Source organism: Marmota monax, unplaced genomic scaffold, assembly GCF_021218885.2.
Source record: "Marmota monax isolate L192 unplaced genomic scaffold, Marmota_monax_Labrador192_F-V1.1 WCK01_AAM20220418_F8-fsc00170, whole genome shotgun sequence".
NCBI lineage: Eukaryota > Metazoa > Chordata > Mammalia > Rodentia > Sciuridae > Marmota > Marmota monax.
Window position 1 is genome coordinate 1,860,200 of NW_026692395.1, and position 14,498 is coordinate 1,874,697.

The 14,498-nt window shown below is 52.5% G+C and overlaps 2 protein-coding genes across 3 annotated transcripts; one reads left to right on the forward strand and one right to left on the reverse strand.

The window, feature by feature from the left end:
• Positions 1–404: 404 nt before the first annotated feature.
• Positions 405–3,735, forward strand: Plp2 (proteolipid protein 2). Its single transcript, XM_046442544.2, has 5 exons — positions 405–678; positions 2,092–2,244; positions 2,347–2,442; positions 2,913–3,003; positions 3,329–3,735. Exons 1-5 carry the CDS (start codon positions 583–585, stop codon positions 3,349–3,351), a joined length of 459 nt encoding a protein of 152 aa, XP_046298500.1. The 5' UTR covers positions 405–582; the 3' UTR covers positions 3,352–3,735.
• Positions 3,736–3,830: 95 nt separating this feature from the next.
• Positions 3,831–13,819, reverse strand: Prickle3 (prickle planar cell polarity protein 3). Of its 2 annotated transcripts, XM_046442543.2 has the most exons (9): positions 13,639–13,819; positions 12,368–12,453; positions 11,280–11,463; positions 8,042–8,155; positions 7,622–7,759; positions 6,387–6,590; positions 6,109–6,295; positions 5,104–5,403; positions 3,831–4,569 (listed from the first exon to the last, which is right to left on the reverse strand). In XM_046442543.2, exons 1-9 carry the CDS (start codon positions 13,678–13,680, stop codon positions 3,974–3,976), a joined length of 1,851 nt encoding a protein of 616 aa, XP_046298499.1. In that variant the 5' UTR covers positions 13,681–13,819; the 3' UTR covers positions 3,831–3,973. The 2 variants fall into 2 exon arrangements, with proteins under 2 accessions (XP_046298499.1, XP_058434686.1); XM_058578703.1 differs by lacking the exons at positions 12,368–12,453; positions 13,639–13,819 and having other exon boundaries at positions 8,042–9,201; positions 11,280–11,414.
• Between the last annotated feature and the right edge of the window lie 679 nt (positions 13,820–14,498).

Consider the following 14,498-nt stretch of genomic DNA (forward strand, 5'->3'; position numbering starts at 1 on the left):
TTTTGAGGAAATAATTAACCCTAACCATCCCAGACCTCGCTGAGGGTGTTAAGTAATATATCATACAGGCATCGGGAAAACTTTCTAAAATCCCACATTTTCCGAATTCTGGAAACATACCTGGCCCTTAGACTTTCGGGTTTAACCATGGCCTCGGCTGGTTTTCAGCTAAGGAAACTGAGTCACTCCCTCCCAAAGCCAGATTCCCGCAGTTCTAAGTTGAGGCAACTCTGTTTTGAATTTTAAAAAGGCGAAGGGTATTGATATTCCCGCGCCCGCCCGGTACCTGGAGCTGCAAAGCACCTTGGGGATGGGGCGTCCTCAAGGCTTTGCGCCGGGCTGGGACAGTCCTTGGCGGGCGGGGCAAGGGGGCTTCCGGGGCGGCAGCCACCTGGCCCGGCCCACTCCGGCCCCGCCCGCTTGGGCTCAGCGCGGTGATTCACTCCCTCCTTCGCCCCGGGGGCCCCCTTACCGGCCAGACGGCGGGCAAGACGGCTGGGTGTGCAGCGTCCTCGAACCCGCGAGCCAGCGAGCCAGCGAGCCAGCAGATCCTCTGTACCCGCAGGAACTCCAACCCACGCCATGGCGGATTCCGAGCGTCTCTCGGCCCCCGGCTGCTGGGCCGCCTGCACCAGCTACTCGCGCACCCGCAAGGGAATCCTCCTGTTCGCCGAGATTGTGAGCGTCCCCGGGCAGGCGGGTGGGCAAAGGCGGGGTGGGGTGGCGCGACCACGCTGTACTGGACAGTCCTGGGTGAGGCAGGCACGTGGTCGGGGCGCTGGGCCTTGGGGCGCAGGTGGCTGGGTTCGTGGCTGGGAACTGGGGGTGCAGCGGGAGTTGGTGTGATTTGGGAGGGTGTTGGAGAGTTGGTGGAGCAAGGACGAAGCGGGGAGCCTGGGACGCACATGGGGGTTTTGGTGGGAGAAGCCCTCCAGGACTCAGTGGACTCATCAAAGGGGTCGTGGGGGCCTGAGAAGTGGGGTGCCTTCCGTGGCAGGGCGTGGCGCGGCCTGGACACTGGCGGGCGGGCTGGCAGTGTGCCGAGAGGCGGGGCCTGTTGGGGTGGGGCCCCGTGCACTAGTGTGGCGGGGTGGTGTGCCCCACCCTCCGCCAGTTCTTTCTTGCCCTTTTGGGACTGGGCGGAAGATCCTTAGCTCTTCAGGCGCCTGGGGAACCTGGGTTTCCCGCCCCTCAAAGTGGGCACCGCCTTTGAGTCACTTATGAGAGGGGTGCGGTACCTTTAACGGAGCCCTGCCCCTCCAGTGTCACTCTCACCGCTTCCCAAAGGGGTTGCTGGGGGAACCGCACGTTCCGCCTTCTTATGGGCTGGAAGCTGGCGCCAGTCTTGCTCGCAAAACACCTGGCAGAGCCACTCCCCTAGGCAGGGGATATCCTAGAAGGGAAAGCGGGGGAACTGAGGCACCCAACTGTGCTCCTTACTTTATGAGTGACCCTGGGAAGCCACTTAACTTCTCTGACTCACTTTTCTCATCTGTAAAACAGAGATACTAATAGTATCTAGCTCATTAGGTGGTTGTGATGACTAAATGAATTAATATTTTTAACCGAGAACAATGCTTAGAGCCCAGCATGGTGGCTCAAGCCTGTAATCCCAGCGATTTGGGAGGCTGTGGCTGAAGGATCACAAGTTAGAGGCCAGCTTCAGCAATTTAGCGAGCCCCTGAGCAATTTAGCAAGACCCTGTCTCAAAATAAAAAGGGCGAGAGATGTAGTTCAGTGGTAAAGTACCTGTAGGTTCAATCTCTAGAAACCAACCAACCAAACAAACAAACAAAAACCCACATTGCTCCAGGCACAGGGAACACACAGAAAGTGTTTAGCAATTATTGTGTCTCATTTTTTCCCAGACCTGGTAGGTATCTGAGAAGTGGATCTTTTTTTTTTTTTTTTTGGAGGGGGGAGGGTGTTGGGGATGTAACCCAGGGCCTTGTGCATGCAAGGTACTACCATTGAGGTATATTTCCAGCTCTGAGAAGTGGAATTAATTTATTTTTTCTGGTAGCCAATTTAAACTAGTTCCCTCAGCCTTCGGAACTAACTGGGACCCCTGTTCCCATGTCACCCTTCCAGGTATTGTGCCTGGTGATTCTGATTTGCTTCAGTGCCTCCACATCAGCGTACTCCTCTCTGTCTGTGATTGAGATGATCCTTGCTGCTGTCTTCTTTGTCATCTACATGTGTGGCCTGCATGCCAAGATACCATTCATCAACTGGCCCTGGAGTGTGAGAAGGGGTCAAAATGGCAAGCTGGGCAGGGGCCTGGGCAGTTGGGATTGTCTGGGGAACTCTGGATGCTGACTTCCCTCTTCTCCCTACACCTCACAGGATTTCTTCCGAACTCTCATAGCATCGATCCTCTACCTGATCACCTCCATTTTAGTCCTTGTTGACAACAGAAGCCAATCCAGAATTGCTGCAGGGGTAAGCCTGTGGAGGCACCTCTAGAGCATAGGGAAAAGGGTTTGAAGATCCAGGGACCATCTGCTTCTGCTTTTGGCAAAAACTTATTCTCAGGGCCAACAGGAAAGTCTGGCCCCAGCCATGGTTTATCTCCAAAGATCATTTGCTATAAAGGGCTGCCCATTGTCAGACACAGGGCCTTTGTTGGAAGTATAAACATGCTAGATTGCCATCTGTTAGAACTTTGTCTCAAATGTAGGATGAAATATGCCCCCTACATTTGGCTGGCTGCCCTGTGTTGAGAGGTCCTAGGGGCGGAGTGGGGTAGAATCCAGCCTCCTGGACTTTCTCTTTGGCTCTGGGGCTTCCAATCTAGATAGGAGTTACCATCCTGCATGGGGCAGTCCCTGGAGGTGGTGGATACCTGGAGTTAGGAGTCTGAATGGGCCAACTACCTAATCCAACTCCCTCACTCTCATCTCCATCCCCAGGTACTGGGACTGATAGCTGTGTGCCTCTTTGGCTATGATGCCTACTTTACCTTCCCTCTTCGGCAACAAAGACATACAGCAGCCCCCACTGGTAAGTGTGTGTGTGTGTGTTGCTGAGAGAGCAAAGGAGAAAAAGGAAAGGTATCTCCCAAGGGAGGGTAATAATGCCCTTATGTCTCGTATCAGTAAGTGCCATAAGCTTCAACATTCCTGTTTGTAAAATGGGCATATGGATGGGGCTGGGGTTGTGGCTCAGAGGAAAAGTGCTCGTTTAGCATGCGTGAGGCACTGAGTTTGATCCTCAGCGCCACACAAAAATTAAATAAAGGTATTGTGTCCACCTACAACTAAAGAATAAATATTTTTTAAAAATAGGCACATGGATCTAGCCAATGTTTTCTCTCTTCCTCCTGCAGACCCCACAGATGGCCCGGTGTAGAACTCCCCTCATTTCTCTCTGCAGTTTGAAAATAACTTCTTTTGGAAAACACTTCTTCCCACTCTCACAACAATCCTCCCAGCCAACCAACTTCTAGCCCCCTGTTGAGGTAACAGTGCCTTTTCTGGGAGAATTTTGTCTTCCAGACTGCTACTCAATCATCCTGGGTATGGTCACCTTTATGGGTATGCCTAGGTCCCCCTCCCTTCTTCAGTATTCAGTTCTGCCTGGACCACACTCCCACCTAAACCACAAAGTGAGGGAAGTGGGTGCCTAGGATTTCAGAGTGTACACTCCACCTGGTGACCCACTCCAAATAACCTCCTCATTTTGGGGGATGGTTCTGTGGAGAGAGAAATAAATAATAAACATTGTTAAAGTCTATGATAATGAATAAATTAATCCTCTGATCAAATGTGAACAAATCTCAAACATCCAGGTGGGTTGACCTGGAGTAAAGGAAGCAAAGAAGCCAGGCCTGTTTTACGACAAACATTAAATTATTTCAATAATACAAACAGAAGAAAGAGGGAGGAAGAAAGGGTACTTGACTTAGTTCAGGGTGGGCGGAATCATCTACGCTTATCAGAGAATAGAGCCCCCTCCAGAGCTGCCTAGGTCTTTAAGCCACGATGCAGTTCTTGTCTCGGGCCTGGCGAGGCATCCCTGTGCGAGAATCCCCATGGAGCTGTGGGGTCACAGAGCCTAAAGTCTCAGCTGCACTGTTGGGAGAGGTTGTGGGCCTGCGCAGGTGAGGGGGCAGTGGAATACGTTCCCCTAGGAAGAATCCATCATCCTCAGAGGATTCAGAACTGGGGCTGGAGGGTGAGCTGGAGCAAGATCCTGAGTCGGACCCTGATCCCAAGTCACAGCGATGGTAGCCACGTCGGCCCGTGTGGCGGTGGTGGTGGTGGTGGTTGTGATGATGGTGGCGGCGGCGGCGACGGCTGGGGGCCCTAGGTGGGGGACTACGTGGCCTGCGGCGCTGGGCCGGAGGTGCACTCAGGGTCCTCCGCGGACCTCCCTCTGAGACCAGAGGCTCACGGAAACTAACACGAGGGGTGCTTTGGCGGCCAAAGGCACTATCGTCAGGACGCAGGTCTGGTTGCTCTGGAGACTCCAGGGGTTGCTCCGGAGCGTTGCGGAGCCCCAGCTCGGGCATGGAGTGGCGATGGGGGGCCCCTCTCGTAAAGGGGGAGGGCTCCTCGGCGCCTGTAGCTGGAAAAGAAGAGATGGGGGCTCCCTGTATCTGCAGCCCCCACCTGTGAGGAGGCTTGTGGAAAGGCCTTCTCCTTTTCCACCCACTAAGACTAGGGAAGTGGGGACAGGGATCTGAAGCCTGGTGCAGATTGGGTGAAGGGAGGAAGAAAAAAATGCAGGAGGAACCAGGTACGATTGGTGTATGGGGCGTGGCCAAGGGTTGGGGAAGCTGCTGGGATGGGAGACGGGAGGCTTGGGATGGAGTAGATTGGATTTACCACAGAATAGGGGTGGGGCCTGAGTGCAGTGGGTGGAGGGTGACGGGTTGAAGGAAAGGAGGAACTTGGGCTCCAGCAGGAAGCAAGAGAAGCACCCTGTATAAAAGCAGGGTAAACCCAGGGTTCCCGAGGCAGGTGTAGCTGGGGCTGGAGACCAGCCTGGAATGGTGCGGCAAAGAAGGCTGGGTCAAACACTGGGCGGGGCCTGGGCAAGCCCTGGGGAAGGGCTCAGGTTGAGGTGGGGGGCGGGGCTGTGACTGGGCGTGGCTCTCACCAGGCGCCGCCTCCGTGCAGGTGCCTTTGGTGGCCGTCTCAGAATTCACCTCCGCAGCAGGGAAAGAGGACGAGGAAGTTGCCAGCCGGGCGGCGATTGTGCCTCCGCTCCAGCTGCGGCGGCCGGGCCCTGGAGCGGTGGGCTCAGACCCAAGGCTACAGGCTCGGGAGCAGAAGATTAGGCCACGTCGGGGCAGGAAGGGGCGGCCCAATAGGGCTCTGCCACAGCGACTGCAGCAGAAGCAGCGGTCTGAAGCGTGCCAATGCTGACCCTCATAAGCCATCTGGCCCTGGTCCAGGCCTGTGGGGACCAAAGTCAGGGGTGGGGACTGAGGCAGAACCCCAGGCATACTCCCAGTCCTCATGAATGGGGCCTTAATTGGAAAAAAGTGGTGGATTGGAGGCAGTGCACCCTGATTTGCCGCCCCCCTTCCTAAATGGGATCACTCTGGAGTGGGGTTTGGTCCACACCACACGGCTCCTCATCCTCCTGAGTCTCTCCTGGAGATTGGCAAATGTCTTACCTACCCACCTCCCTTTATTGCCCAGGGTGCCCCTCTGGGAGTGGGGTTAATCACTGGAGGACTCTTATGATGTGAGCCAGACAGACATTAAAGGGAGGTGACTTCAGGTGGGTGGGCCTCAAGAAGAGGCCTGGATGGCTGTGGCAGAGCTTAGAGGGGATAGTGTCACTAGAAGGTGGGACCAAATCTAGGCTGGTGGAGGAAAGTGGAAGAAAATGGGGCATAGCTCAGGGCAAGCAGAGGCTAGGCTTAGAGGGCTTTGTGCTGCTGGTGGGTGGAGACATGTCACAGTGGCCTAATGTGTAAGTAGGCCTTATGGCAAAGCTTGGGATATTGGGGATGGAGCTTGCAGTGAAAAGCACTAGACTGTGATGCTGGGACTGAGTTAAAGGACAGGGTGTAGTGGGGGCTAGGGCCTGGTGGCGTGGGGCTGTGGCCCAGCTATACATGCATCCCTCCATTGAGTCCCATTATTCACCCACCGATGTGCTCCCCACAGCCATCACAGTACTCCGCATGTCGGGCCTCATAGCAGGCACAGCAGTGGGGGCGGCTTTGCCGCATGACATAGCGCTGCCCTCCTAGTGAAGCTTCACACTCGAAGCAGCAGAAGTGACCCATATGCCAGTGCCGGCCCTCAGCTTCTGTGCACTCAGGGGAAAAAATGATCTGGAAGGTGCAGGCCATCTGTAGCTGTCAGAAGGTTCTGCCCTGACCCTTTCCGCCCTCCACTCCCACCCCTGGGCAGAGAGGCACAAACCTCGTCACAGGCTTGGCAGCGTGGGCGCAGGCGTTCAGCATGGTGACGCCCACAGTAGACCTTGCCAGCATGATAGAAGTAGATGAGGTCAACAAGCAGCTCCCGGCATGTGGTGCACACAAAGCACTGTGGGTGCCAGCAGGCACCCAGGCCTGCACGGCTGGCAAACACCGCAATGTCCCCACCTCCAATCTGCTTCCCACACTGCCAAATGACAGACAGACACGGTCACCATCACTAAAATAGTCAGATGGATTGGGTCAGCCAGGTATGTCACACTTGGGCCTTTCCCATGGTCAAGTTTTATGACTGGCCCCACGTACAGGGTAACTTTTTTATTTTTTGGTACTGGGAATTAAACCCAGGGGTGCTTAACCACTGAGCCACATCTCTACCCTTTTTATTTTGAGACAGGGTCTTGCTAAGTTGCTCAGGGCCTCGATAAACTGCTGAGGCTGGCTTTGAACTTGCAATCCTCCTGCTACAGCCTCCTGAGCTGCTAGGATTATGGGTGTATGCCATTCTGCTTAGCAGTAATATTTTTAAATCAGTTACAGGGTAAATTGGAGACAGTTTTCACTTACGGGGGTGCCTTAGTGACTGACCCTGTTCATGGTCAGAAACCATAGAGACAGGCACTACATATTGAGGGTGGCCTTACAGGCAATCCTCCTGCATAGGGGGCTGGAGCAGACATAGAGACAGAACAGATCTAACCACCAGGACCTTATTGACAGACTTCAACCAACAGTAAGTTCTAAGGACAAGCTCCACCCACCAGAAAAGGCCTTAGAGATAATTCCACCCACCACTTGGCTTTGGACACAGGTCCTGCCACTGTGGGTCAGTTTCTTTGTGCTGGGGATTGAATCTTGAGCAGGCTAAACAGTGCTCTGCCACTGAGTCATACCTCCAGCTTCTGGGTCAATTCTTAAGCACAAGTCCTGACCACTAGAGGACAAGAGAGATAGCCCACGGCCCATGTCCATTATTGCATGGAGGAAAGAAACCATGGAGAGAATACACCAAGGCCTCCTTAGAGAAAATCTATACCCAACAGTGGAATCCCAGGGACAGGTCCTATCTATCAGTGGGCTATAGAGACACATTTGGTCCAGTAGAGGGGGCCCTAGAGACAGTCTACTGGGGCTTGAGTGGCAGGCCTCAGCTTTGCAGGGCCTAATAGGTGGGCCCTGCACCCCAGGACCTTCAATCCAAGGCCCTTCATGATTTACCTCTTCACAGATGGCCCCAGTGATGGTCACTGGGAAGATGCGTACAGTTCCACGCCCCAGATTCTCTCGCTTCCGCTGCTGACTGAAGGCTCTCAGTTCTTTCTTCTCCTCCTCTTCCAGTGCTGTGCAGTACTGTGCCTGAGGGGAGCAGGGGTCTTCCAGACTTCATCCACACTCACAAGTTAACTTCTAGGACTTTCTATAGCTGGTGCCTCCTGCCTGAAATACCTACCCCTTCCCCCTTTTTCCAAAGCCAAGCTGTGGTTTTGCCAAGGAATGTTCCCTGATGGCCCCTGCCTGTTCAGCCCTAAGCTCAGCTCAGTTTACCTTTTCTCCTTCAACCCTACCCATTTCCAACTGTCCTGCATTTGCCCAGGCTGTGCTCTCTACCCAGCATGCTCTTTCCGTCTTCTCTCTCACCTCACTATCGTGTGGGGGCAGCTGATGCAGCAACTGCTTGATCCTGTATTTCTCCCCAGGACTGTTGACATAGGGGACCTTATCTTCTGGGAGGCAGCTGAAAAACTGGTATACCTGGGAGGACATGGTGGGGGTGGGTAGGAGAAAATAATTGAGATTAAGGGTGGTAGGGATGCAATGAGATGGTGGGTCCCTGCCTCTCTAAAAAATTAAACTCATCAGGGGAACGTCTCTTGGTTCCTCCTTCTCCCTAAAGCTCCCAAATATGCTGAGAGTTCTCATGTCTTGACCCTACTTTCCCCTCCAGTTATGCTCCACTTTTCTCCTTTTTCTGTACAGCAAAATTCCTCAAAAGAGTTGTGAATGCTTATGTGCACTCCACTTCCTCTCCTCCCATTTTTCCCTTAACCCTGGTTGAGTCCCCAGCACTGCAATACACACACACACACACACATACACACAACATATCCTGCTCGGTGCAGTAGCTCACATCTGTAGGCCCAGTAACTCAGGAGGTCGGGGCAGGAGGATTCCAAGTTTGAGACTGGCCTCAGCAATTTAGTGAGGCCCTAAGCAACTTAGTGAGACCCTTTCTCAAAATTGTAAAAAAGAAAAAAAAAATAAAAGGACTGGAGATGTAGCTCAGGGGTAAAGAACCATAGGGTTCAATCCCTAGTACCAAAAAAACCAAATATATCTTTCCATGTGAAGTTTAGATTCCTGAAAAGAGAAATAGCCAATAAACAAACATGTAAACATATAGTCATCCTTTGGGATCTTTGGGGGATTGGTTTCAGGACCCCTCATGGATATCAAAATCAGCAGATGCTCAAGTTCCTTGTATAAGATGGTGCAGTGTTTGCATATAACCTATACACATCCACCCACACACTTTAAATCCTTTCTGCATTACTTGTAATGCCTGATACAATATAAATGCTATTTAAATAGTTGTATTGTTTACAGTCTAGGGGTATAAATCAATAGTAGAGCATTTGCCTAACAAGTCCAAGACCATAGGTTTAATCTCCAGCACCATAAAAAAGAAGTATTGTTTAGGAAAATAATGACAAGGAAAAAAGTCTGTATGTGTTTAGTACAAGTGCAATTTTTTTTTTCAAATCTTGATCCACAACTGGTTGAACCTGAAGATGTGGAACCTGCAGATATTGAAGGGAAAAACTATGTCAGATGGTATAAGGGATATGGAACAAAAAAACAGGGAAGGAGGCAGGTGCAGGTTCAGGCCTGTAATCCCAATGACTTTGGAGGCCAAGAAAGGAGGATCTCAAGTACAAGGCCATCCTCAAGAGTTTATTGAGGCCATGTCTCAAAATAAAGAATAAGAAAGGCTAGGGATATAACTTAGTGGTAGAGAGCTCTGGGATTCAATCTCCAGTGCCAGAAAAAAATAGCAAGGAAGGGGAGCGGGCAGTGGAACTGTAATAAGGAACTCAGGTAGGCCTCTGTGAGAATTTAATGTCTAGCCGGGCATAGTGGTGCATGCCTGACATTCTAGCACCTAGGAAGGCCAAGGCAAAAGGGTTGCAAGTTATAGGCCAGCCTCAGCAACTTAGCAGGACCCTGTCTTAATATTTTTTAAAAAAGGGGAGAATCAGGCTTGCTGGCACATGCCTATAATCCCAGCAATCCCATCAGCTTGGGAAGCTCTGACAGGAGGATTGCAAGTTTGAGGACAGGTTCAGCAACTTAGCAAGGCCCTAAGTGACTTAGTGAGACCCTGTCTCAAAATAAAAAATAAAAAGGGCTGGGGATGTGGTTCAGTGGTTAAAATGCTCCTGGGTTCAATCCCCAGTACGGAGGAGGAGGAGGAGGAGGAGGAGGAGGAGGAGGAGGAGGAGGGTGGGGGGGGGGAGAAGGAGAAGAATTGAATATTTGAGATGCTCCAAAGGATGTGAAGAAGTGAGTTAAGCAGATATGTGAATTAGAACAATCCAGGTAGAGAGAATAGTGTTAAGACCCAGAGGCAGGAGTGTACTTGGCAGGTATGTGTGAGAAAGTGAGCAAAGGGGACAGCAGTTGGAGGCGAGGCCAGAGAGGTAGCAGGGCCATGGAGAGGACTTTGACTGTAACTCTCAATGAAGGATCAGTCACTAGAGGGTTGTGAGCAAGGAGGGACATGATTTGTCTTAGGAGTTAACAGGATCTATGGCTGCTGTGACAGCCTGTAGGAATGAGGGAGGAAGCAGGGGGAAGAATGAGGAGGAAACAAGTGACTACTGCAACAACTGGTGACTGTGCTGATGATGGAAGTAGTGAGTCTAATTCTGGAGAATGAAAGTGTATATGTATATATATTTTTGTTTCCTCCAGTGCTGGGGATGGAACCCAGAGCCTTGCACATGCTAGGCAAGCACTCTACCACTAAACCCCAATTCCGAATATATTTTGAAAGTAGAGCTGGTAGGACAAGAGGATTTGCTTGTGGGGGTCAAGATAAAGGAGTGAAAGATGACCTAAGAATATGTGGATGGGTTCACTTGTGTGAAAACTGTCAACTGGGTGTGGTGGTACATGTTTGTAATCCCAGTGGCTTGGGAGGCTGAGGCAGGAGGATCATGAGTTCAAAACCAGCCTCAGCAACTTGGTGAGGTCCTAAGCAACTCAGCAAGACCCTGTCTCTAAATAAAATAGAAAAAAGGGATGGGGATGTGGCTCAGTGGTTAAGTGCCCCTGGGTTCAATCCCCAGTACCCTAAATAAATAAATAAATAAATAAATAAATAAATAAATAAATAAATGAGGAAGTTGCAGATGGAAGAGCTTAAGTTTGTTTCTGGCCATCTGGAGCCTTGGGCATGCTGGCAAGTACTCTACCACTGAGCTACATATACCCTTAGCCCCTATTTTGTGTGTTTTCTTCACTGTGGTGTTCACAGTGCTTAGAACTGTGTCTGCAGTAGACGCTCAGTAATTATTTGTGGAATGAATCAGTCAATGATGATGTGGTGAATGAGATGCTTGGATAAGACCTGGGGTGGGGGGTGCAATAAGAGTGGGTGAACAAGTCCTGGGGAACTGATCCAGTGATCACTCAAGGGTCTCCATCAAGAGAGGTCAGAAGGACACTGGAAGTTTGACCACACACTCTAGCATTGCTCCAGAAATAGATTCCTATTTGAGTGTTATGTGTTTGTGTGTTTATGTGAGTGTATGTGCATGCCTGCATGTGTGTGCACCCACTGGAGAATGAGAGTGGGTGGCTGGCCTATGGTCACCTGCTCAGGTTTTAGGCCCGGGGGCACCCAGGCATACTCCTCTGATGCACAGCCTGAGTCATCATCCGAGATGGAGTGGCGCTGGAAGTCTGAGATTAGTCGACACATGATGCGTTCCAGGTCCACAGGTACTGCATGCACTGCGTGCTCCTCCCGTGGGCATTTGCAGTGCTGGCAGATCTTTCTGAGGGGGCCAAGATGGGTGGTCAGTTACCTAGGAGTAGCCTATCCAGACCCCCCTGAATCCCTTCACAGGCCAAATTCAATGAAAGAGCAGGACATGTAGATTACCACCAAAGGGCTGTGAGTATAGAGCTATGGGCCTTGGGGCTGATAGGACGTGGGGCTAAGAGTCAGGGTCTGGTTATGAGCCTGTGGCCAAGGTCATAGGGAGTGGGGTGCTGGTTATGAGGGGCCCAGCTTCTGACTGATGGCAGGGTCATAAGATGCGGGCAAAGGGAACTGGAGCTGGGGCTGTGAACCTGTGTGCACACAGAATGCCAAGGGGCTGTATAGGGTCTTGAGAATATCGCCTAACCTTCCTGTTCTGGGACTTGGGTCAGACTCTCCGAGCAGTGAGCAAGCAGCTGGTCTGAGAGTGGTGGGACTCCAGAACTGAGAGTGGAATTCTGAATCTAGGAGCTTCCCTTCAGGAAAGGCTCCGTGCTTTGTGGGGGAACTCCCTCTCCCTTGAGGCAGGGCTCCAGCCCTGTGATGAGGCACTGAACTTGTGTGTGTTGGGGAGGTGGGCTATGAGCTCCAGTAGGAGGATAGGACGCTGGCCCTGGGAGAAGAATGGAGTCCTGGAGAAAGGGGTTGGGGAGTGCGTGGGCGATGCTCAGAGCCAGGGTCAGGCTTGGGGAAGCCTCTTGGGCGGGGGACTGTGTAGTAGGTGGAGCTCTCCTGGGAACAGGATTCTTTGTAATGAGTTAGGGGGCGGGGCTCTGAGCCTGAGATTGAGGCTCTTTTCCCTACAGAGATCTTTCTGTGGGCAGAGTTCAAGCCTAGGGACATGGTCTAAGCCTCCAGTAGTTTTCCCTGAGGGCAAGGCTATGACAGAGTTGAGGTCCTGGAGAGGGTTCACTTACCTCCAGCCATGCAGCAGGAAACCGGGGCACTGCTCTCTACAGGAGTTGCAGGGCTGGCCCCGGTCTGGGTCCTCAGCCTCTGGAGGCTGTAGTAGGCCGAGGCAGACGCAGGGCCAGGCGAGGCGCCAAAGCAGAGAGGGAGAAGTCAACGCCTGCCTCTCCACTCCTAGGCCCACGACTGCACGCTGGGGCCTGTCCCACTAGGGCAGCGCTGGGCAGGCTGGGACAGCGCCTGGAGCGCGGGGGGAGGAAGACAACCGAGCCAGAGGCGGGGCAACTGGGGCCACCTCCCATATGTTCATTTTTCAAGGAATTACTCTCCCTGTGCAGTCTTTGCCTCTCCCCCAGCCTTGGACACATCCCACCAGCCTCAGATCCCTTCAGACCTCCCCCAGAATCAGGGTATTCATCCCACCAGAACAGAGTCCCAAATCTGGGCATCCCCTCCTAGGCTTCATCCCAGCAGCTTCTCCACCAAGAAGACAGCAGCAGTCGGATTCCATAGGGTAGAAATCTGAGACCCCCATTCTTCCTTGGGATCCCCACATAAACCATGCCACTCCCTTCAGAAGCTCAAGAGCCTGCCCCCAAATCCTGCCTTCATTTCCTCATATCTAAGAAACTGGGGACTGTCCCCTAGGATCTCAGGAAGCCCCTGCTCCATCCAGAAACCCCCACCCCATGAAGCCTTGGCCTTTATTCCTCATGTTTACTAGGACTATTCACTCCTTTGGATCACCAAACCCAGACCCCACCTTTCCTAGTCAAGAGACTTCCCTCCAAAGGAAAAGAAAGACCCTCCCATATGGGAAGTCAAAAGCTCCCCCGGCTCAGGTGGGAGCCTGGAAGCCCTTTTACCTCAAATCCCTGTTCCTCCACCCTAAGCATTGGGGCACCCCACAAGGGTGGGATCCCATCCCTCAGTCTATTTCCCTCCCCAGGGTGTGGAGGTCCCTGCTCATCCCAAGACCCCAAGACTTAGCCTTTTGACTCTAAGAATCCCCTCTCATAGTTCCCAGGAAAAGGGACACACCACGACATAGGGTTACTGATAAAGGTGTGCAGAGAGGTGATTTAGGAGCGTGGGTCACCAGATCTATATATTCCTTTATCCAACACCTCCAGCGGCCCCAGAGCCCAAGTCTGGGAGAGCTGGGGATAGGGATTCCCCGACTCTCTGTGGGGCTTCTCCAGGGTATCCCTGTGCCCTGCGCCCTCACCTGGGCCTCAGTTTACTCCTGACCCCCACCGCTGCCCTGATTGTCGCTCACCAAACGCCCGGAGCGGCGCCTCCGGGACCCACGCGCGAACATGGCGCGTCCGGACAGTGTCAAGCCGGGCCGGGTAGGGCGAATGGAATCCTCGCGGCCTCCAGGACACGGCGCGTCAGGCCTGGGAGCTCTGTTCCGTAAACCTGACACCGGCGTGGGAGGAGTGCGCCCCGTAGGGTCCGCCCCCGGCCCCGTTGTCTCTCCGAGGCCAAAGCGCCCCCTGTCTGAAGGTGAGCTGTCCGCAGCCCGGTCGTGTTCTGCAGAAAAGCCCCCTGCCCTCTCGACCCCAGCCGAAGCAGGAGGCACAGCCTCTATAACTCCAACGTGCCACGTGGCCTCTAGGACTTAAGTCTTTAAGTAGTGGAGGAGGGAGGTTCTTGGAGGTGGCTACCTGACTGGAAGGAGTGGTGCACTAGGCTGCTTTTATGGACGCTTTGTGTAGACTTATCTTGGATGTTTATTTGGGCAGGGGGTTAAAGCCATCTCTTGGCCTCTTACCACTGGTGAGGATCCAAAGTTCTCTTTTCCTTAAAAGAATACTGCAAGATGGGCTGGGGGTGTGGCTCAGTGGTAGAGCACTTGCTTAACACGTGTGAGGCACTGGGTTTGATCCTCAGCACCACATAAAAATAAATATACTGTGTGTCCATCTGCAACTAAATAATAATAATAATAATAATAATAATAATAATAATAATAATAATAATAATGTGAGAGTGGTTCCCAATCGCATCTACAGCCCCAGCTGCGGCTCTGTGACTCTAACCAGACAGCTAGACCCTTCCTATTTCCTTTTGTGAGCAAGAATTGTATGAGATTTGTGGGGAGGAGGCTAAAGTCAGCGGCTAGGTTTAAAGGCC